Raw genomic sequence first — 23,627 nt, 5'->3', positions numbered from 1 at the left:
CGACAGCTGTATCAAGTAAATGAGAGATTGCAGGAGCTACCACTCCGTTTATATAATGGTTGGAGAGGGGGGGAAGGGCCAAGTACAGCACACTTTTTATTCATATGGTAAGGTGAGGCTTAAGAGGGTGAGCCTTTGTTATGGAGAGGTACGGTTTGTGACTCAACCTGTGACAAGGAGAAAACAACTAAACATGGTAAACCTGTAATAGTTGTATGTCAAATAAGATTGGCCAAATAAGTGTAGTTAAATCTTTTTTGCATGGTTAATCACATCTTTCCAATGATTACTCAGTTTGTAATCTTTTATTAATTTTAATGTTTTACCTACGTGACTTTACCGAAAAAACCTAAGAATATAAATCCTTGCAGTCACGAAAGCTTCAAATCTAGAATTATAAACAGGGTTCTCAAGTTGAGCATTGAAAAGTCCGAAGCGTAATATTCCGTTGAGGTTTGTCCAGCAAAAAGTGTTGTCCAATTGAGAGCGAGTTTGTCAGACTCTGGATATAAATATCAGGTGTACAGTGGAGTATATAAACATGTGGGTGTGGAGCGGTGGCGCAGTGGTTAGCACACTGTGCTATGGACCTGACGACCTGAGGTAGATTCTTGACCACGGCTAACTTCACTAGGGAGTGAAAACAAGCTTGTCCGGAGGTCCATTTTCACGAACCACACTGGCAGACGCAGTGGAGTCGAACAATACCATGGCTGACATGTTAGAGGCCTTCATCCAGCAGTGGCTTGACAAAGGGATCTATATTGTTGTTATATTTAACGTTTTCGACTGAGGTTTTGAAAGCTTTTATGCATTAGCTTGTCCGTCTGTAACCGGGTACCACGGTAACTCCCGTAGATAACAAAAGTATTTGTGTGCAAATCCCAGCAGCCGTGCAGCCTTCTGGGAGTGAATGTTTGCGAGCGAGCGTTGGTTTAACACAAGCAAGTTGATCACACCATTCCGCAAAGCATGGATATGCAAAAACCAGCGGTAAAAGTCGTCGGCTGTTGGAGCGCTGTTGCCTCGCCAGGTCTGCGAACGTACCCGCCATGATTATCGCTCGCTCAATTTATGTCGAGGGACAAACGCGTGTTTGTATAGTTTTTCCTTCTTGCCCTCTCGTTTTGTCAACACTGTCCACAGTGAATGCGGTCAGATGTCACCGTGGTTGGGAGAGCAGCGTGGAGCGGGACCGTGGCCTCTGCCCGTGTTGGCAGAGGGTGCAGCCTGTATTCTCAGTCGACTCAATCCGCTGTTGGATGAAGGCCTTCCCTCTCTATGTCAATCATCACAGGTATTGTTTGACCATTATTGGCCACGCTGGTTGGTGCGGGTTGCCAAAGGGGGTGCGGGAGAAGATCCAGAGCTCGGTTTAGATCTCGCTCGCCACCGATGCAAGCCGTGGCATAGAATCAAACTCAGCTTGGCGGGTCCGTAGCGCATCACGCTCACCGCCGAATCTATGGGACTGCCACAAACGAAGCTGTGGAGTTGAACTCGCGTCTCCCCCCGGCTGTGACCCCCCGGGCAGCAGCCGGTGGGGCTTGCGTGTTATTCACTGGCGGCGTTGAAGGAATGTGCTGTGTGATTCTGGTCGCCCGCCCGGGGGATGTTTGTGGTTTGGGGAAGGTCCCCAGCCTCTCCCCTGGCTCCCCCCCCCGTCTCTCTCTCGCCCTCTCCACCATTTTGGTGCTTGCAAGGCGCCGTACAGTAGAGTCTTCCTGCGTACAGTTGTGCAGCCGGATATGCAACTCCCGGTGCCAAGAGGTGGAGAGGGGGTCGTGGAGGAGGAGGAGGAGGGATATGCGTCAGGTAGCTGGGTTGTGTGAATCTTCAATACGAAGACAAAGATCCCCCGTATAACCGTAACAGACTTTTGGGGCAAGTCCTGTCAGTGAGCACCTATGGCACACGAGGGGGTGGGTGGGCAACACCAAGCCAGGCCGCCTTTGTCTCCCTAGTGGCGATGTTTACACACTGTACCAGGTACTCTCTTTTTGAGGCTGCGTCGACTTAGGGGAGGCCCAGGACCGATTCAGATAATTGTCACTGATGATGGTCGTGAGTGGGACGAGAACTCGGGTTGCTGGGTTAGTAGCGCAGCGTGCAAACCGCTACACCACCGCTCCCCACAGAATCATACACAGGCTTAGAGGTGCTCACACTCACGCACACAAAGATCCCCCTATAGCCTAAGACTGTTAGCAAGCAGCACCTATGAAGGCCGGCGCGCACACAAGGGGGTGGGTGGTCAGCACACAACAACAACCGCCATTCGCCACTAAGTGGCGGTGACGCCACCACGGCGCTTGTGCCAGGCCATGTGCACTTTAAGGCCACGTGAAGTGTCGAACGCCCGCTGGCAGGAGGTCACGGGACAAACACAGACGCTACGGGTTGACTGACTGAGATGACTGTCTGATACACCGCCCGTGCATCCTACTGTGCCAACTTGCTGCGTTTTATCCGCCCGGCGCTCCGCTCGTTGTTGTGAGCGTCGCTCCTCCGCCCTCCGTTGTTGTTGGAAAGCGACTGTCTCAACTGCCCAGTAGCATCGTTCACGAGCCTCCTCCACAGAGGCCGATCTTGACACCGCTGGTACTAGTTGTTGGCAAGTCCACTGAGCTCCATATCTTCCTGTACCACATCACTCGCGCCCGTTTAGCCCCTTCTATCAGGCCGAACAAAAGTTGATTTAGCATGCGGTGGCTGGGCATGCGAGCTACATGACCCAGCCAATGCAGCCTTGCCTGCCGGAGGAGCTCACAGATGGAAATGTCCAGATCTTTCGAGGGTTTGTCAGCTCCTCACGCAATCCAGCTTGGTTAAACCCAAGATGGATCGTAGGCAGACCAGCCTGAATGTGTCTAACAGGCGAAGATGTTCCATTAGGGGGTCCACGTTTCGCAAGCGTAGAGAAGGGAGGGCATGACCGTGGCCGAGAAGACCAGCACACACACGTTTCAAGGTTTTTTAGATACGCACATGCACAGATATATGCAGCCATGCATGCTAAAAAAATGCCCGTATACCCATGGACACAGGGCACACACACGAACAAACAACGATTTCTCGTTTTGCCTTTAACAGACTGTCGGGGCAAGTGCTGTTATCGAGCACCTATGAAGGTCGGCATGGACACGGTGTTTAGACGCCGTACCATGACTCATTGTAAGGTCAAAACGACCTGTGAGTGTCCCAGGACCAGGTCCGATATTATGCTCTGATGTTGGCCGTGAGTGGGACTAGAACTTGGGTCGCTGGTTTCATAGTGCAGTGCGCTAACCGCTACACTGCCCCCCCCCCCCCCCCCGCACGTGTGTGCATACACGAGCACACAGACATTTGCAACGCAGAAGCACTGAGGTTAATAAGTGGCTGAGTCATTTTTGCTGGTCATGAGTTCAAATTCCTTCATGCAATGACTCGGCTCCTTCCTGGATAAACTGGATTTTGCCATGGGAATGTGGAACTTGTGTGTGGGTGAGCCCTGGCGATAGTGAACACGGTTCACTATCACCAGGGCATGAGGACATTGTTGCGTGTAATTGATCCCTGCATGCACCGGATTGGTCCATCCATTCCGTGTTCCGGCACCGCGCTGCAAGTCACAGCGCTTCCCTTCCTGAGCCCTCCATCTGGAATTCCCTCCCGTCCGTCGCCTCTTTTCCCAAAGCTCTCAGAATAACCTTCGCTCAACGCAGGAAACGTCTTGCACTCTTCTTGTGTGTTTCCAACTTGGATAGTGTGCCATTTGTGGCTGGCCGCTTGACGTTTTTGGACGTTTTTGGACCCCGTTGCTCAGTAACTGTGTTAAAAAAAAGACCGGCTCTGCACTCATGCGGACAGTGCGCACGTTTACCGGCAGGCATTAACGCGCACACTCACAAGGGGCACGTGTGCTCCTTAAGCTCAGAAAATAACCACCGTGTCGATACAAGTCGTCTGCGCGTCGTAAAGAACCCACTGCATATGCATCGTGAACGTATTTAAATTGGCAGCGATGGCCAGCGGTACATCCAAGGTGGGGGGCGATCACTGGCGGAGCCAGGGGGGGGGGGCGGCACGTGCCCCCCCAATGATCCGATCGAAATCCCTAATTTCGATCGGATCATTGGGGTTTATTATCAATAAATCGGCATTTTGCGACCCCCACTGCCACTGTGTTGCATATTATTACGTGCCAGGGACTCTATGAGATGATAGGACAATAGTCTGAGTCCATAAATGGCAATAAGTAACGGCAAAGCGGTGAAAAGTGACTCAGAATTGTGCGCAGTTGCGTATACAGTACACGACTTCCCTGAAGGCATCAACAGCTTCAGCGAGCGCGATGCCGATCGCACAACGCGGTTCGAATTCGACCCTCGATCGACGGCTGCGCCATCGCCGCACACGCGTCGACTAAACAGCAAGGGACGAGTCCTTGCTAACAACACCGATCATTTATCATTGCTGAAGGGGGTTGCCCCCTCTATCTGAAAATCCTGGCTTCGCCATTGTGGGCGATGAGGGGGCAATTGTGCACCCCCCCCCCCCCTTCAGACCCTGAAAATTGGTGTTTCATTGATATTTACTGGAAATTTTTTATTTAGCTTCTTTTTTCTTCATTATTAAGGTAGGGCCCTATTTAGAATGCTTGTTTCGAGATCTGGCGATCGGTATGATGTCAATCTCGTTTGTAAACCTCACCGAGTGGTGGTGCGCTGCTCGTGTCGGCGAGCGGTTGCCGAGCACGGAGAATGCAACGCGGAAAAATCCTTGAAGCGGCGCTCGTATCTCTCTCCCCAGTAGGAGTCGCACGTTCCTACGCACGATGCTGCTACATCACGTGACTCGTCACGTGATATTCTCAGAATCTGAATTTTGCTAAAAATGTGAAAAATCAATTTAATTTCTATTATATATCATGTGACTCGTGACGTGATATTCTCAGAATCTGAATTTTGCTATAAATGTGAAAAATCAATTTAATTTCTTATTTTTTTAGCGTGCAGTCTTCGGTGAGTGCGCTGAGACCATAATCTCGTGACACTTGAGAACCCGGTTTCATCGCGGGCTGCCGTCCGTATTAAAAACCTGGCTCGGCACTCTTGATCTCCGAGGCATTCGTTGACAGAAAAAAAAATCCCATCAGTTTCAGGATGCGTAACACTCGGTGACAACCAGATGGGACAGCCCACCCGGCCTCTCATTTACACCGAGTGAGACGTTTCCAACGTAGCAATGAGTGGTGGCCAAAGCGAGCCCAGCGGTTCACACTCCCAGTGGCGCTCTGTATGTGTGCTTGTGTTCAGGGTCGCGTCCGTTTACATTCTGCTCGTGAATATGCGTTCCGTGAGAAAGCATTTGGTGTATTGTTATACCCTATCCTATCGATACCCAGCCCTCTTTACTCGATTGTGTACGTATGTGCACCCCCTTGTCAATCCAGTTCGCTGTTGCGAAAGAGACGAGTATTGTGGTCTCGATTTAAAGCTTTCGTGACTACAGGGATTCATCTTCTTGGTTCTTTCGGTAAAGTCACGTAGAAGGGAAATAATAAAAATAAAACATAATAAAATAATTCTCACGACGTTTCGGCCACAACGCAAGCAGCCGTCCTCAGGTGAAGACCAGGTCTGTCTGAAAGACGCTGTCGTGAGAATTATTTAATTCAGTTTTATTTTTATTATTTTATTATTTCCCTTCTACGTGACTTTACCGAAAGAACCAAGAAGAAGATATTCTGATCTCTCCCGGTTAAACAAGATTCACTTTCAACTTTAATCCACTGCTGGATGAAGGCTTTCCTTCACCGCCGTCGAGCTTGGGATTTGTTTGACCGATGAGTCAGGACCACTGATGCCGGCCGTGACCTGGAATCGAACTCGGGGTCGCATGGTTCATTGCGCCCCTCGCTCCACCCCTGCTACTACTCGAACAAACGCCGCTAATTCACGCAAACAATTCTCGCCGGGGCTGGAGGGGGGGGGGGGTGGTGGCAGTGGTCGTGGTTGGCGCTGCGCCTCGTGCACCGTGACCTGGCGAGCCGCGAGCGAGAGCCGCGAGCCGTCGCCGGGGTCATCTCGGCCCCTATCCACGCGAGCTCCTGCAGCAGCCGCGTTTCAACGTCACCGCCGGTGAGACAAAGGTGGTGGTTTTGGTGCAGTGTTATTGCGCTAAAAGTGCTCTGTTATGTGCGTGCGTGTTCTTGCTGTAGGGGAGCGGTGGTGTAGCGGTGAGCGCTTCACGGCCAACGCCAGTGACGATTATCTGAATCGAGCCTGGGCTGCCCCTAGGTCGACTCGGCCTCAAATGAGTACCTGGTGCGGTGTGTAAACATCGCCACTGGGGAGACAAAGTGGACGGGCCTAGTGCTGGTCACCCACCCCCTCGTGTGCCGTTCAGGCCTTCATAGGTGCTCGCTAACAGCACTTGCCCCACAAGTCTGTTGAAGGATATATGGGGGATCTTTGTTCTTGTTATGTGCTGCTGTATGTCTCTGTGTGCATCAGTGTATTCGTGTATGGGGAGTGGTGGCGCAGTGGTTGGCTCACTGGGACCCGAGTTCCATTGTCTGTCACGGCCAACGTCGGTTCTGGACCGGTCCCCCTGGGCCTCCTCGACTAGGTCGACGCAGCCTTCAATGGGCACTTGGCTGACGTATGTAAACATTTAGCTTTGGTGAGACAAAGGCGGCCTGGCGTGGTCCTGGTCACTCACCCCCTCGTGTGCCATGTTGGCCTTCATAGGTGCTCGCTGTTAAGGTTATGCGTGGGATCTTGTATTTGTAAATGTGTGTGTACGTGCCGCTGTATGTCTGTGTGCATCTTTAAATGTCATTTTTGTACGTGATGCATCGGTTTTAATCCCATATGTGTCATTGTATGCCTGTGTGTGTCTCATTGCTGCGTATGTCTGTATATTTGAATGTGTGCCTTTTATGTGTGTACGTGTCACTGCTGTGTGTGTCTGTGCACGGTGTGTGTGTGTCCGCACGAGCTTTGTGGAGGTGGGGGGTGGGTGGTGTGCTAATCACATGACTGTGGCATCATGGGAATGGATGTGAGAGCGGGCTGGGTGAGGAGAGGGGAGGGGTAGGAGGCTGGAGGGGCGAGGCAATCATTGAAGAATGCACTGTACGTCTGTGTTGGGGCTGATGCGAGACCTTGCTTCAGTGCAGTATGGGTGCATGTGTACACAAAGACAAAGGTCTCCCTATAGGCTCACCAGACTGTTGGGGAAAGTGCTTTTAGCGAGCTCCTGTGAAGGCCTGCACGGCGCACGAGGTGGCCAGCGCCTCACCCGACTGCCTTTGTCTCCCCATTGTTGATACGTGCACACGCCACCAGGTTTCATTTATGGCTGGGTCGACCTTGGGGACGGCCAGGACTGGTTCGGATATTTGTCACTGATGTCGGTCGTGAGTGGAAATCGACCTCGGGTCGCTGGATTGGTAGCGCAGTGCGCTAACCACTACACTACCGCTCCCCATACACTATACACCTTAAGCACGGGCATCTCAACAGAGATCCCCCTTATGGCCTTAGACTGTTGTGGAAAGGGATGTTAGTGAGCATCTATTAAGTCCGGCAGGGTGCATGAGAGAATGGTGCGGTCAGGACTAACCCCAGCTGCCTTTGTCTCCCCCATTGCCGATATTTACACAACTATATCAAGGTCTCATTTAAGGCTGAGTTGACCTGGCGGAGACCCAGATCCAGTTGAGATATTACCCCGCCGCTGATATCGACTGCGGTCGCGAATCAAACGGACGTCACCGCATTGCGCCAACCACTGGACCCACCGCTCCCCATACTACACACGTACGCATCTCTCGCACCGCACGCGTAGATTTCCCACTGAGCCAAGCGAGACTGCTGTTGGCCAGCGCCTGTTAGGGACGGCTCGACAAACAGGGCCGACGATGTAGACAGAGGCGTGATGCATGCCCAGCCACCTATGTCTCGCTCCCCCGTCACCAGGTAACTCATTTGAGGCCCGAAACACATTAGAAGAGGCCGCCCAGAATGTGTGTTGCGATACAAATTTCCGCCGATGTCACGCATGGCCAGATATAAACCACCACACACACACAGACAAAGATAAAGATCCCCCGTATAGCCTGAACAGGCTGTTGGGGCAAGTGCTGTTAGCGAGCACCTATGAAGGTCGGCACGGCACACGAGGGGTTGGGTGGATAACAGCACGCCCGGCCGCCTTTGTCTCCCTAGTGGCGATGTTTACACACCGCACCAGGTACTCATTTGAGGCTGAGTCGACCTAGGGGAGGCCCGGGACCGGTTCGGATAATCGTCACTGGTGTTGGCCGTGAGCGGGAATCGAACTCGGGTCGCCAGGTTCATAGCGCAGTGCGCTAACCGCTACACCACCGCTCCCCACACAGACGCACACAGACACACGCCCACACACACAGACACGCACACACACACACAGACACAGGCACGCGCCCACACACACAGCGATTTGCATGCACGCACACGCAAAGGCACAGACACATGCACAAGTAGACCCGCACACACAAACAAGCACACGCAAAGACACATACACTTACACATTGAATACACACGCAGCTACTTGCGCACAAACACACACACAGAGACACACAGACGCGCTCATATACAAGACAGAAGACAGAGATCCCCGTATATATATCATGTAACAGACTGTTGGGGCAGGTGGGTGGCAGCACCACGCCTGGCCGTCTTTTACACACCACACCAGGTACTCATTTGAGGCTGAGTCGACCTTGGGGAGGCCCAGAACCGGTTCAGATAATCGCCGCTGGTGTTGACCGTGAGCGGGAATAGAATTTGGTGCCGCTGGATTCGTAACGCAACGCGCTAACCGGTACAATACCGCTCCCCGCACACACACGCGCACACACACGCACACACACGCACACACACGCACACGGGTGCACACCAGCCTTTGTGCTGCTTTTTCGGCACGGTGTGTGTTCCCGTCCTGTGCGGCCTTGTGAATAATTACTGCAGCGAGCGTGCGCCTGCAGACGTACACAATGCGTGCACGTTTGCATTGTGCTCCGAGCGCACGTACGTGTCCTCTGCACGTGGGCAATGGCGGCGTGGTGACCCGCTGACCGCCCAAGAACCCAGCGACCCGAGTTGGCTTCCAGACCACCGCTGACGTGGGTGACAAGTTGGTGTCAGAACCAGATCCGGGTTCTAGATTTGAAGCTTTCGTGACTGCAAGGATTCATATTCTTAGGTTTTTTCGGTAAAGTCACGTAGGTAAAAATTTTTAATTAATAAAAGTAAAATAAAAATAAAATAAAAATTACGACGTTTCGGAGGCAACACAATCTCCCGTCTTCAGGTGGAATTTCTCATTTACTTGATACAGCAATCGTGCTGTGACGGTTCCACCTGAAGACGGAAGCTTGTGTTGCCTCCGAAACGTCGTGATTTTTATTTTATTTTTATTTTACGTGACTTTACCGAAAAGACCTAAGAATACAGATCCGGGTTGACCGTCACGAATGAGTAGCTGGTGTAGTGTGCGGTTACCAGCACCGGCGAGACTGAGGCGGCCGGGCTTGGTGCTTGCCCCACCGCTCTCCTGCGCACCGCGCCTGGCTTAACAGGTGCTCTCAAACAGCTGTAGCCCAATTAGTCAATGGATATTGGGGCATCTTCGTTAAGGCGCGTTTTTGAATCGTGTACCCGTGTACGCACACTTTTTGTGAACATTTGTGTCTATAAATAGGCGGACGTGTTGTGTGGGTCACATAGCCGAGATAGATGGAGATAAACGGATGAGGCCTGGTCTACAAAAGAGGTGGGCTCGTGTGGTATGGGAGGATTTGGAACTGATTGGACTGTCTGGTGATTGGTACCAGTGGTGTCAGGATCGGCCTTTGTGGAGGAGGACTTGTGAAGGAAGCTACTGGGTAGTTGTTGGCATTCACTCTCTAACCACAGTGGAGGACGGGGGAGGCAACGCTTTCAACAACGAAACCAGGCAGCAAAAATACAGTGAGGGGCACAGTGGCGAGCACAGATGGTGCATCTGCCAATCATCTCAATCTACCCATAACACCTGGGTCTGTCTTGTGGCTCCTTACCAGCGTGCCTTCCACATTTCACGCGGTGTCCTCAAAGTGTACCTAGTCTGGCACAGGTTCTATTCTGACGTCGTCACCATGCAGTTGCGAATGGCAGCTGTGGGTTTATTTGAGGAGTGCTGGCACAGCGATTTTGCAAACTTTGCTGCGATCCTGTGGTGACCATCTGTGGCATCCACTGGAGCTCTGGAGGTGGTTGTGGTCAGCATTGGCCACCGGTGGTGCCCGGGCTCGCCCATGCCAGCCGCCGCACGTGGGTGCCGTGCCAGCGCTAATAGGCGCTCGCAAACAACGACTAAAGAGAGGGGTTCTGTCCTGGTCCCCAAACGGTGTGTAGACTCATTGACTGAAATTAATTCTGGCAGTCGTGAAGCACGCGTTGGACCGTGCGTGCGAGAGGCGATTATTTCTGATTGACGCACGTCGCTTGGCCATGCTACACCAGAGGTCGCAACCGGGTACCCGATACCTGTACCCTACCCGATACCCGGCTACCCGTACCTGGCCGGGTACTGGTAGCCGTTTGCGACCCTGGTGCGGCCGGGTACGGGTAGGCCGTGAGTCACTGGTGAGTAACCGTTTGTCACTCATTTCGGGTAGGGTACGGCCGGGTACGGGTACCCATTTGTGACCCTGGTGCGGCCGGGTACGGGTAGATGTAAGGAATCAAAACCCGTTTGCGACCTCTGTGCTACACCAACCTGGTCAGTGCAGTGAACTATGGTCAACCCCATGACCGACACGGCATTGTGGATGCCTTCACGTAGCAGTGTCTTGACAATATTCTATAATTGCTGCTGTTGTTCTTCTTGGTTCTTTCGGTAAAGTCACGTAGAAGGGAAGTAATAAAATAATAAAAATAAAACATAATAAAACAATTCTCACGACGTTTCGGCCACAACGCAAGCAGCCGTCCTCAGGTGAAAACCAGGTCCGTCGAGGCGACAGAGTCTGAATGAAACAGCACACGAGCTTGGAGCATATATATAAGCTGGGCGCATTGACAAAGGAATTTGCATATCATTGTCAATGCGCCCAGCTTATATATATGCTCCAAGCTCGTGTGCTGTTTCATTCAGACTCTGTCGCCTCGACGGACCTGGTTTTCACCTGAGGACGGCTGCTTGCGTTGTGGCCGAAACGTCGTGAGAATTGTTTTATTATGTTTTATTTTTATTATTTTATTACTTCCCTTCTACGTGACTTTACCGAAAGAACCAAGAAGATGAATCCCTGCAGTCACGAAAGCTTTAAATCGAAATGCTGCTGTTGTTGTTGAGTAATAATTGGGTGGAAGGGAGCTGCAGGGGTGACATTGGTACCTTGCAGAAAGAAGGTCGTGGGTTCGATTCCTGACTCGGGTGCCTATCTGTGTGGAGTTTCTCTCCCCCTGCTCTGCATGGGTTTTCTCCCATGACTTAACAATTGCACACGCAGTGTATCCGGTGTCGGCAAAAACATCCCAGTGCTGATAACATACCTGTAATAAGTAATATTTAAAAAAACTTTTTTTTAAACACACTTTTATGAAATGTGCTAGTAATGGCAGAACTCCACGACTCCAGGAAGTGGCCCCGAAGCTTGCCATAACGTAAGGGACCGTGGCCAATTACAGCCAACGTCAGTTGACCGTGGACAATTATAGACCCAAGCCGATACGTAACATATCAAAAATAATGTTTAACAAAATAGATATTTTGATTTTAATGATTGAATATAGTATTGTCATCAATATGACATAAGTATACCAAGTTTGCAGTCGATACCACATTGGGAAGTGGGTTAAAATTGAGTTACAAGATTTGAGGATATGACAACGACAACGACGACAACAACAGAGTGAGTTAAAAGAAAGCGTGTAAAAATTACTCAATTGGGATCAACAACAATCGTCATTCACTTAAGTTTCGGTGACATCACCACAGCACTTGTGCCAGGCTATGTGCAATTTGGGATCACACACAGCAGCAGCAGCAGCGGCAGCCGTCATCTCCATCTCCCCTCCAGCGAAAAACTTGGCGGCTCCCTCCTGAAAAAAATTAACCCGTAAAAACAAAGTTTTTCACTATAAATCCTTTATATGCGTGGCGGCTAGAGTCCTCTGGCTTGAGATGGCTGCCACCTATGGGTCAGATGATTGCCTGCCACCATTAAGCAATTGGTAATTAAATAGACATTTTTTTCCCTAAAAAGTGTAAAGTTATGGAAAAACATTTTCACGAAAATTTATTGTCACGCACAACGAGTCTGTGTGCAAAATGTCAGCTCGATTGGATCACGGGAAGTGGGTTAAAAAACGACCGAAAGATTTGCACGGTCGTAAGCGCGCAAGCAAGCGAGCAAGTGAACTTAATATAAAGGATTTTAAAAAAAAGTGGTCTCGAGACTCGACGACACTTTCCGAGGCCAGACAATCGAAAGGACGGTAACGTGTACGGAAGGTGTCTACGTTACCGTAGACACAAACCTCTACACCCCCCCCCCCCCCCGCTGCAGTTGCTACCGGTGGTGACATTCGCAGCCACGAGCACCAATCGGAGTTGTGCCTCGTGATGGTGTGATGTGTGTAGAGTGGGTGAAATGATTACATTTCGAGTGCGAGTACAATGCAGTGTGCAATTACAGGGCATCTAAATGTGGCCTGCTCTCACAACGCCGTACACATGAGGGGGTTGGGGGGGGCAGGCTGGGTGGAGGGGGAGGGGAGATTGTGCATTAAAATAGTCTTTGGGGGGTGCTGTGCCATTTTAATGAAGAAAATGGCATCGCTTGGGGCCACAGGAGTACACAAATCCATTACAAAATGTCGACGTCTCCCTGCGGAAATGAGCAATGGGGCCCTGAATCAGTGGGGTAGATTCCACATTTCCATGGCCAGGGGTCAGTCTGTCCCGCAAGACAAGGCACGGTGACTTTCCACAAACAGGGTGTTCATTTTAGGGACCGCACGCGGATGATGGGTAGTCTGTCTGCCGTCGACCGGTTTGTGACATCTCAGAGTTTGTGAGTCGTGCACTGTGAGCACACAGTGGCCCTGCTTTCAGGCGTAGTCTACGTGGCAGGATCACGTGTGTGTGTGTGTCCTGTGTGTGTCCTGTGTGTGTGTGTGTCCTGTGTGTGTGTGTCCTGTGTGTGTGTGCCCTGTGTGTGTGTGTCCTGTGTGTGTATGTGCCCTGTGTGTCCCCTGTGTGTGTGTGTGTCCTGTGTGTGTGTACCCTGTGTGTGTGTCCCCTGTGTGTGTGTGTGCCCTGTGTGTGTACCCTGTGTGTGTACAGTGTGTGCCGTGTGTGTACAGTGTGTGTGTGTGCCCTCTGTGTGTGTGTATTGTACCCTGTGTGTGTCCCGTGTGTGTGTGTCCCGTGTGTGTGTGTACCCTGTGTGTGTGTGTGTCCCGTGTGTGTGTGTCCCGTGTGTGTGTGTGTATTGTACCCGGTGTGTGTGTGTCCCCTGTGTGTGTGTGTGTATTGTACCCTGTGTGTGTGTGTGTGTCCCCTGTGTGTGTGTGTGTATTGTACCCGGTGTGTGTGTGTCCCCTGTGTGTGTGTGTACCCTGTGTGTGTGTGTATTGTACCCTGTGTGTGTGTGCCCTGTGTGTGTGTGTCCCCTGTGTGTGTGTCCCCCCTGTGTGTGTGTGTACCCTGTGTGTGTGTCCCCTGTGTGTGTGTGTGTCCTGTGTGTGTGTGTACCCTGTGTGTGTGTCCCCTGTGTGTGTGTGTCCTGTGTGTGTGTGTACCCTGTGTGTGTGTCCCCTGTGTGTGTGTGTGTGTGTCCTGTGTGTGTGTGTGTCCTGTGTGTGTACCCTGTGTGTGTGTACCCTGTGTGTGTGTGTCCCCTGTGTGTGTGTGTACCCTGTGTGTGTGTGTGCCCTGTGTGTGTGCCCTGTGTGTGTACCCTGTGTGTGTGTGTGTGTACCCTGTGTGTGTGTACCCTGTGTGTGTGTGTGTACCCTGTGTGTGTGTACCCTGTGTGTGTGTACCCTGTGTGTGTGTACCCTGTGTGTGTACCCTGTGTGTATGTACCCTGTGTGTGTGTCCCCTGTGTGTGTACCCTGTGTGTGTGTACAGTGTGTGACGTGTGTGTACAGTGTGTGCCCTGTGTGTGTGTACCCTGTGTGTTTGTGTGTACCGTGTGTATGTATCTTGTGTGTTTGTGTGTGTACCTTGTGTTTGTACCCTGTGTGGGTGTGTGTGTTCATATACCCTCTTGTGTGTTTATGGGGAGCGGTAGGATCTTGGTCGCCGCACTGCGCTATGAACCCGGCCACCCAAGTTCTATTCCTGCTCGCAGTCAACACCAGTGGCGATTATCTGAACCGCTACTGGACCTCCCCTAGGTCGACTCAGCCTCAAAATGAGTACCTGGTGCGGTGTGTAAACATCGCCACTTGGGAGTCAAAGGTGGCCGGGCGTGGTGCTGGCCATCGTGTGCCGTGCTGACCTTCATTGGTGCTCGCTAACAGCACTTGGCCCAACAGTCTGTTAAGGCTATTCGGGGATCTTTATCTTTATTCTTGCGTGTGTGTGCTCTGTTTGAATGCGAGTTTACCCTGTGTGTGTGTACCCTGAATGTGTGTGTGCGTGTGTAACCTGTGTGTGTGTGTGTGGTGTGTGTGACCTGTGTGTGTGTACCCTGAATGTGTGTGCGCGTGTGTAACCTGTGTGTGTGTGTGGTGTGTGTGTGACCTGTGTGTGTGTACCCTGAATGTGTGTGTGTGTGCGCGTGTGTAACCTGTGTGTGTGTGGTGTGTGTGTGACCTGTGTGTGTGTACCCTGAATGTGTGTGTGTGTACCCTGAATGTGTGTGCGCGTGTGTAACCTGTGTGTGTGTGTGTGGTGTGTGTGTGACCTGTGTGTGTGTACCCTGAATGTGTGTGTGTATGTGCGTGTGTAACCTGTGTGTGTGTGGTGTGTGTGTGACCTGTGTGTGTGTACCCTGAATGTGTGTGTGTGCGTGTGTAACCTGTGTGTGTGTGTGTGGTGTGTGTGTGACCTGTGTGTGTGTACCCTGAATGTGTGTGTGTGTGCGTGTGTAACCTGTGTGTGTGTGTGGCCTGTGTGTGCTCTACGTGTATGCGTACGTGTGTGTATTAAAATCCTTGACAGGTTGCATCAAGCGTAGACATTCGATGCCTGTGTGTGAGGTGCGCGTGCGTGCGTGTATGTGTGTGCGTGTGTGGCACAGTGGCTAGTGCACTGCGGTACGAGCGTGTGGTTATCCGGGTTCGATTTCCAGCCGCTGAACAAAAGTGGCGAGTAAAATCCGAGCCAGTTCTAGCCCTCTCCTAGATCGACTCGGCCGTAAATTAGTGTTGTCTCTCATTGGTACAGTACATTTTTCTGCATGAGCCTACACGTGGCATTCGCGGATCACGTGTCTAATAATTCACGTGAATCCACGTAAGTGATACATTCCAGCAGCGCGCTACGGTGCGTTGCATCGTGGGGGTAGGCCTCGGCAAGGCAAGGTAAAAGTTAAAAGGTAAAAACAACGAGCCTACTTTTACCCTACCTTTTTTCTTACCACAATACAATCACTCTACCCTACCTTTTACCCTTACCCCATACGAATTACCCGATTATAGGGTAATTACTAGGGAACTACACATGAACAAGGTTTATAACGGTAAATGCTAGGTAGAGCGCTTTATTCATATAGAATATTCTCGATGATTCCAATTTTACACGCTTGTTGTTGTCATTGTTGTTGTTGTCATCATCGTTGTTGTATCCTCAAATCTTGTAACTCAATTTTTACCCACTTCCCAATGTGGTATCGACTGCAAACTTGGTATACTGATGTCATACTGATGACAACACTATATTCTATCATAAAAAAAAAAAATATTTTTTTAAACATTCTTTTTTATTTGTTATGTTTCGGCTTGGGTCTAATTGTCCACGGTCCCTTACGTTATGGCAAGTTTCAGGGCCACTTGCTGGAGTCGTGGAGTTCTGCCATTACTGGTACATTTAATAAAAGCGTGTTTAACAAAAAGTTAGTTTTAATATTACTTGTTAAATGGAGGCCACGGACTGCGCCACGGAGCTTTTATCGTTAAACAAGGTACCGTGTTTACCGGGTAATACTTCACGCTACCTTTACCCTACCCTTTTACCCGGTAAAAAGGGTAAATTACCTTACCTTGCCGAGGCCTAGGTGGGGGCCAGGTGGCTCTGCGGCTCGCAATGGGAGGGGCTCTGAACTCAAACCCCGCTTGGGGGTTGACTCAGCCAATCATCCCTCCGGCATCGATAAAATGAGAGTACCACTGAGGGACTTGGCATTGGTCTCCGTATTGTTGGAGGAACTCGCTCCCCGCCATAAGAATGTGGAATTTCCATCACTGGCTCAGGGGCTGTAAACAGGGGACGTGCACCAATGCCTCGATCCTCAAGAATTGATTTCCACGTGGGCCGACACAGATCGTGACGTCACGATCTGTGTTTTTGATATCGCGTCCGCCTATTCGCCGGGGTGCCTTGCAGCGTTTGAGATCTCATCTCACCTCGACACATTTGTGTCCTATGACAGCTCGCCCTTTTTATTTTTACACGCTTTTATTTAACTCACTCTGTCTGTTGTTGTTGTCGTATCCTCAAATCTTGTAACTCAATTTTAACCCGCTTCCCAATGTGGTATGGACTGAAAACTTGGTATACTTATGTCATACTGATGACAATACCATATTCTATCATAAAAAATTAAAATATATTTTTAAACCATCTTTTTACACGCTTTCTATTAACTCACTGTTGTTGTCGTATCCTCAAATCTTGTAACTCAATTTTAACCCACTTCCCAATGTGGTATCGACTGCAAACTTGGTATACTTATGTCATACTGATGACAATACTATAATCTATCATTAAAAATAACAAAAATATTTTTAAACCATCTTTTTTTATGTTATGTTTCACCTTGGGTCTAATTATCCACGTTCAACTGACGTTGGCTGTAATTGGCCACGGTCCCTTACGTTATGGCAAGTTTCGGGGCCACTTCCTGAGTTGTGGAGTTCTGCCATTACTAGTACATTTCATAAAAGCGTGTTTAAAAAAAAAAGTTTTTTAAAATATTACTTATTTTGCACAAGCCAACTTGGGACCTGGCCTACCAGCGGGCATTAGTCTACCAGGAGGCGGGGGGGGGGGGGCGGCGATGATTGCCGCCCGAGCCGTTGTTTGATAATACTTCACCGCGCTGGCCAGCGGCGGGTTTGTGTGCGCGAGGGGAACCCAGGACCGGAACAGATATCGCTCGTCGCTCACGTTCGCCGTGACCCAGAATAATGTTTGTGGCGCTGGGTTTATAGCGCAATGCGCTGACTACTGCTCCTCCGCCTCCCGCCCCGCCTGCCCCGCTGTGAGCGAAAGCGGGTGATGAATGCGGGCGGTCTGGCTTTACCACCGGAACTATTTGGATGGGTTTCCAGTGGAGCCCCTCGTTTCCGTCGTAGGAGATGACGGAGCATGAATGAGACAATCTCGTTGGCTCGGCCGGCTGAGCTCGCAGCGTCCCGCACCACGCGGGCGGACAGTTTAAATCATTGCCCAGGTCTCTCCACAGACCATCATCCCTCCCGTGTCGATAAACTTGAGTCCCTGGGTTCAAATCCCGGTTGCCCCCGCGCCGAAATTTCTACCCCGTGATCTTCCGAGGTCACGGATTCACCTGTGCCCCTAAGGTCGGTCGGACAGCCACGTTGTTGATTGCGTCGCGCCCTGCTGATGAGACGGACCGGAAGCTCCTGTCGGTTACTGGCGAGCACAGCCCACGTGCCACGAGACCCCGAGCGTGGCCGACCGCGTCGAAGCTCGGAAGTCGATTCTAGATTTGAAGCTTTCGTGACTGCAAGGATTCATACTCTTTGGTTTTTTCGGTAAAGTCACGTAGGTAAAAAATAAAAATTAATAAAAGTAAAATAAAAATAAAATAAAAATCACGACGTTTCGGAGGCAACACAAGCTTCCGTCTTCAGGTGGAACCGTCACAGCACGATAGCTGTATCAAGTAAATGAGAAATTCCACCTGAAGACGGAAGCTTGTGTTGCCTCCGAAACGTCGTGATTTTTATTTTATTTTACTTTTATTAATTTAAATGTTTTACCTACGTGACTTGGAAGTTGAGCCGCGTTCAGCCTCCTGGATCGCGGTCGTGCGGGACACTTGGGAGTTCAGTGTGTTGAAGACTCGGGCGGCGATGGAGTAAAGCAAATGGATTGAGCCCCATCTGTGCGGAACTTTTGAGCGTTACCCAGAGGTCGCAAACGGGTTTTGATTCCTTACCCGTACCCGTACCCGGCCGCACCAGGGTCGCAAACGGGTACCCGTACCCGGCCGTACCCGTACCCTACCCGTACCCGTACCCGGGTAGGGTAGGGTACGGGTATCGGGTACCTGATTGCGACCTCTGGGATGAAGTCATGTTGCAGGCGCGGGTGGGTTGATTCTAGGAACTTGAATTGTGAGAAGAGACAAGACGTTGGGAAATGAGTGACAAACGGTGACTCACCAGTGACTCGCGGTCTACCCGTACCCGGCCGCACCAGGGTCGCAAACGGGTACCCGTACCCGGCCGGGTACGGGTAGCCGGGTATCGGGTACCCGATTGCGACCTCTGGCGTTACCCCCTCTCGTTTGTGTTGGTGTTCTCCAGGTGCTCCAACTTCCTCCTGCGTGTCGCACAATCTTTGGGTGGCAGAGTTGGCGCAGTGGTAACACAAGTGCCTGGGTTCGATTTTCGACTCGGGTGCCGGTCTGTGTGGCGTTTGTATCTTCTCTCGCCCCCTGTTCTGCGTGGGTTTCCTCTCATAGCTATAAAAAGCGTACAGTTTAACGGGAATTAGCGAAACTTCCCAATGCTGAAAAATGTCATGCAAATTACTCAATTGGGATTACACGCAGCTGCAGCATCACCCGCTACTCCGACAAACTTGGCAGGACCCTCCTGGAAACGAGTCTTCAGGCTCGGTGGGGCTGCCCTGGGGTAGACGAGCGACAATACATCCAAACATTGCAATGCAGCGCTGTCCTCAAAAGTGCTCTTAGCACGAAAACAAACAGAAACGCGAGGTGACACTTGTGCAGAGGTGGCCGGTGAGGTCAGAGGTCAGAGTGAATAAGTTGGTGCCACTCATAGGCTGGCTTTGACTAAAACGAGTTCTTCATTGCAGTGAGGTGATGGTCTCAGCCTGGTCACCATAGAGACCCGTAGACTCGCATAGAGACCCGTAGACTCGCATAGAGACCCGTAGACTCGCATAGAGACCCGTAGACTCGCATAGAGACCCGTAGACTCGCATAGAGACCCGTAGACTCACACTGAGACCTATAAACTCGCATAGAGACCCATAGACTCACACAGTGACACATAGACTCGCATAGAGACCCATAGAATCGCATAGAGACACATAGACTCGCATAGAGACCCATAGACTCGCATAGAGACCTATATACTCTCATAGAGACCCGTAGACTCACACTGAGACCTATAAACTCGCATAGAGACCCATAGACTCACACAGGGACACATAGACTCGCATAGAGACCCATAAACTCGCATAGAGACCCATAGACTCACACAGAGACCCGTAGACTCACACAGAGACCCGTAGACTCATATAGAGACCGATAGACTCGTATAGAGACCCGAAGACTCACATAGAGACCTGTAGACTCTCATAGAGACCCACAGACTCACACAGAGACCTATAGACTCGCATAGAGACACATAGACTCACATAGAGACCCGTAGACTCACACAGAGACCCATAGACTCACACAGAGACCCATAGACTCGCATAGAGACCCATAGACTCGCATAGAGACCCATAGACTCACATGGAGACCCATAGACTCCCATAGAGACCCGTAGACTCACACAGAGACCCATAGACTCACATAGAGACCCATAGACTCACATAGAGACCCATAGACCAGAGGTCGCAAACGGGTTTTGATTCCTTACCCGTACCCGGCCGCACCAGGGTCGCAAACGGCTACCCGTACCCTACCCGATACCCGGCTAACCGTACCCGGCCGGGTATCGGGTAGGGTACGGGTATCGGGTACCCGATTGCGACCTCTGGGATGAAACCATGTTGCAGGCGCGGGTGGGTTGATTCTAGGAACTTGAATTGTGAGAAGAGACAAGACGTTGGGAAATGAGTGACAAACGGTTACTCACCAGTGACTCACGGCCTATCCGTACCCGGCCGCACCAGGGTCGCAAACGGGTACCCGTGCCCGGTCGGGTATGGGTAGCCGGGTATCGGGTAGGGTACGGGTATCGGGTACCCGGTTGCGACCTCTGCCATAGACTCACATCTCGACCCATAGACTCACATAGAGACCCATAGACTCACATCTCGACCCATAGACTCGCATAGAGACCCGTAGACTCACATAGACCGAGTTGTGATGAAACCAGGCTCTCAAGTCCAGCGAGTTCATGAGTTTATGTTCTCAGCCCTGTTGCCAGTCACTGCCAGAATAAACCCCTCCTAATGCATTCGGGTTTTAAGTTAAACTGCCTAATTTCCAACTCTTTGGTCTGAAACTTTCAGTGTGCCCCTTGTGTGCAACGATCGGCTGGCTGACGTAGCCTTGCTACTGCTTCTTGGCACGGTGGAGGCCCCACCGCGTGCCGCCGAGGTCGATGGCTTCGGAGTCTGAAGTCGTCCCCCCCCCCCCCCCGACCTTCCGTGCGTGCAGGAGCGCGAGAGGCGGCCGGGCCGGGGACCCCGTGGCCGTGCCGCCTTCGACGACTTCGCCGACTTTGCCGCCTTTGCCGACTTTGCCGACTTTGCCGCCGCCGCTGGGTGAGATGTCCGATGGCGTCCGCTCCGCGCTGGGAGACGCGCCTGCCCCCCGGCGCTCGCCATGAGGCGGCGTGCGAGTGGCTCGCGACAGCCACGCGCCCAGGCGGCGAGCGACGGCCACGCGGCCACGACGGTCGCCGCGATCAGCGCCGCCGGGAACACCGCCGCCAGCGCCAGCGTCATTGCCAGCGCCAGCGCCGCCACCGCGGGCACGACAACGGCGCTGCTGCTGCTGCGACGCGCCTCCCTCGGCGAGCAGGCCCGGCACGAGCGAGCCATGGCCGCCGGCTCTGAGTGAGTACGGTGACGCGGGGCTCTGGGTGAGTGAGTGGCTCTGGGTGAGTGAGTGGCTCTGGGTGAGTGACTCTGGGTGGGTGAGTGGCTCTGAGTGAGTGAGTGGCTCTGCGTGAGTGAGTGAGTGAGTGGCTCTGGGTGAGTGGCTCTGGGTGAGTGAGTGGCTCTGGGTGGGTGAGTGAGTGAGTGAGTGGCTCTGGGTGAGTGAGTGAGTGGCTCTGGGTGAGTGAGTGGCTCTGAGTGAGTGAGTGGCTCTGGGTGAGTGAGTGAGTGGCTCTGGGTGAGTGAGTCGCGCTGGGTGAGTGAGTGGCTCTGAGTGAGTGAGTGGCTCTGGGTGAGTGAGTGAGTGAGTAAGTGGCTCTGGGTGAGTGAGTGGCTCTGGGTGAGTGAGTGGCTCTGGGTGAGTGAGTGGCTCTGGGTGAGTGAGTGAGTGGCTCTGGGTGAGTGAGTGAGTGGCTCTGGGTGAGTGAGTGAGTGGCTCTGGGTGAGTGAGTGAGTGGCTCTGGGTGAGTGAGTGAGTGGCTCTGGGTGAGTGAGTGGCTCTGGGTGAGTGAGTGGCTCTGGGTGAGTGAGTGAGTGGCTCTGGGTGAGTGAGTGGCTCTGGGTGAGTGAGTGGCTCTGGGTGAGTGAGTGGCGCTGGGTGAGTGAGTGAGTGGCTCTGGGTGAGTGAGTGGCTCTGGGTGAGTGAGTGGCTCTGGGTGAGTGAGTGAGTGGCTCTGGGTGAGTGAGTGAGTGGCTCTGGGTGAGTGAGTGAGTGGCTCTGGGTGAGTGAGTGAGTGGCTCTGGGTGAGTGAGTGGCTTCTGGGTGAGTGAGTGGCTCTGAGTGAGTGAGTGGCTCTGGGTGAGTGAGTGGCTCTGAGTGAGTGAGTGGCTCTGGGTGAGTGGCTCTGGGTGAGTGAGTGAGTGGCTCTGGGTGAGTGAGTGAGTGGCTCTGAGTGAGTGAGTGGCTCTGGGTGAGTGAGTGAGTGAGTGGCTCTGGGTGAGTGGCTCTGGGTGAGTGAGAGAGTGGCTCTGGGTGAGTGAGTGGCTCTGGGTGAGTGAGTGAGTGGCTGTGAGTGAGTGAGTGGCTCTGGGTGAGTGAGTGAGTGGCTGTGGGTGAGTGAGTGAGTGGCTCTGGGTGAGTGAGTGGCTCTGGGTGAGTGAGTGGCTCTGGGTGAGTGAGTGAGTGGCTCTGGGTGAGTGAGTGGCTCTGGGTGAGTGAGTGGCTGTGAGTGAGTGAGTGGCTCTGGGTGAGTGAGTGAGTGGCTGTGGGTGAGTGAGTGAGTGGCTCTGGGTGAGTGAGTGAGTGAGTGAGTGGCTCTGGGTGAGTGAGTGAGTGAGTGGCTCTGGGTGAGTGAGTGAGTGAGTGGCTCTGGGTGAGTGAATGAGTGGCTGTGGGTGAGTGAGTGACTCTGGGTGAGTGAGTGAGTGGCTCTGGGTGAGTGAGTGGCTCTGGGTGAGTGAGTGGCTCTGGGTGAGTGAGTGAGTGAGTGGCTCTGGGTGAGTGAGTGAGTGGCTCTGGGTGAGTGAGTGAGTGAGTGATCGGCTCTGGGTGAGTGAGTGAGTGGCTCTGGGTGAGTGAATGAGTGGCTGTGGGTGAGTGAGTGACTCTGGGTGAGTGAGTGGCTCTGGGTGAGTGAGTGGCTCTAGGTGAGTGAGTGAGTGAGTGACTCTGGTGAGTGAGTGAGTGGCTGTGGGTGAGTGAGTGAGTGGCTCTGGGTGAGTGAGTGAGTGAGTGATCGGCTCTGGGTGAGTGAGTGAGTGGCTCTGGGTGAGTGAATGAGTGGCTGTGGGTGAGTGAGTGACTCTGGGTGAGTGAGTGGCTCTGGGTGAGTGAGTGGCTCTAGGTGAGTGAGTGAGTGAGTGGCTCTGGGTGAGTGAGTGGCTCTGGGTGAGTGAGTGAGTGGCTGTGGGTGAGTGAGTGACTCTGGGTGAGTGAGTGAGTGGCTCTGGGTGAGTGAGTGAGTGAGTGGCTCTGGGTGAGTGAGTGAGTGGCTCTGGGTGAGTGAGTGAGTGAGTGATCGGCTCTGGGTGAGTGAGTGAGTGGCTCTGGGTGAGTGAATGAGTGGCTGTGGGTGAGTGAGTGACTCTGGGTGAGTGAGTGGCTCTGGGTGAGTGAGTGGCTCTAGGTGAGTGAGTGAGTGAGTGGCTCTGGGTGAGTGAGTGGCTCTGGGTGAGTGAGTGAGTGGCTGTGGGTGAGTGAGTGACTCTGGGTGAGTGAGTGAGTGGCTCTGGGTGAGTGAGTGGCTCTGGGTGAGTGAGTGGCTCTGGGTGAGTGAGTGGCTCTGGGTGAGTGAGTGAGTGGCTGTGGGTGAGTGAGTGACTCTGGGTGAGTGAGTGGCTCTGGGTGAGTGAGTGAGTGGCTCACCTGGTGAGTGAGTGAGTGGCTCTGGGTGAGTGAATGAGTGGCTGTGGGTGAGTGAGTGACTCTGGGTGAGTGA

General features: G+C 52.3%; 1 protein-coding gene across 2 annotated transcripts in view; it reads left to right on the top strand.

The window, feature by feature from the left end:
• The window catches only part of LOC133356565 (uncharacterized), a 79,608-nt gene that overhangs the window by 17,848 nt on the left and 38,133 nt on the right, over positions 1–23,627 (top strand). For both annotated transcript variants that reach the window (XM_061574147.1, XM_061574148.1), the window contains exon 2: positions 20,807–21,207. In XM_061574147.1, coding sequence (XP_061430131.1) covers positions 20,975–21,207 — 233 coding nt within the window. In that variant the 5' untranslated portion in view covers positions 20,807–20,974. The remainder of the gene's footprint in view (positions 1–20,806; positions 21,208–23,627) is intronic.

This window comes from Lethenteron reissneri, chromosome 54 (assembly GCF_015708825.2).
Source record: "Lethenteron reissneri isolate LAM-NWPU_2019-01 chromosome 54, ASM1570882v1, whole genome shotgun sequence".
Classification (NCBI taxonomy): domain Eukaryota; kingdom Metazoa; phylum Chordata; class Hyperoartia; order Petromyzontiformes; family Petromyzontidae; genus Lethenteron; species Lethenteron reissneri.
Note: the sequence above shows the minus strand (reverse complement) of the source record. Positions and strands in the feature narration are given on the sequence as shown.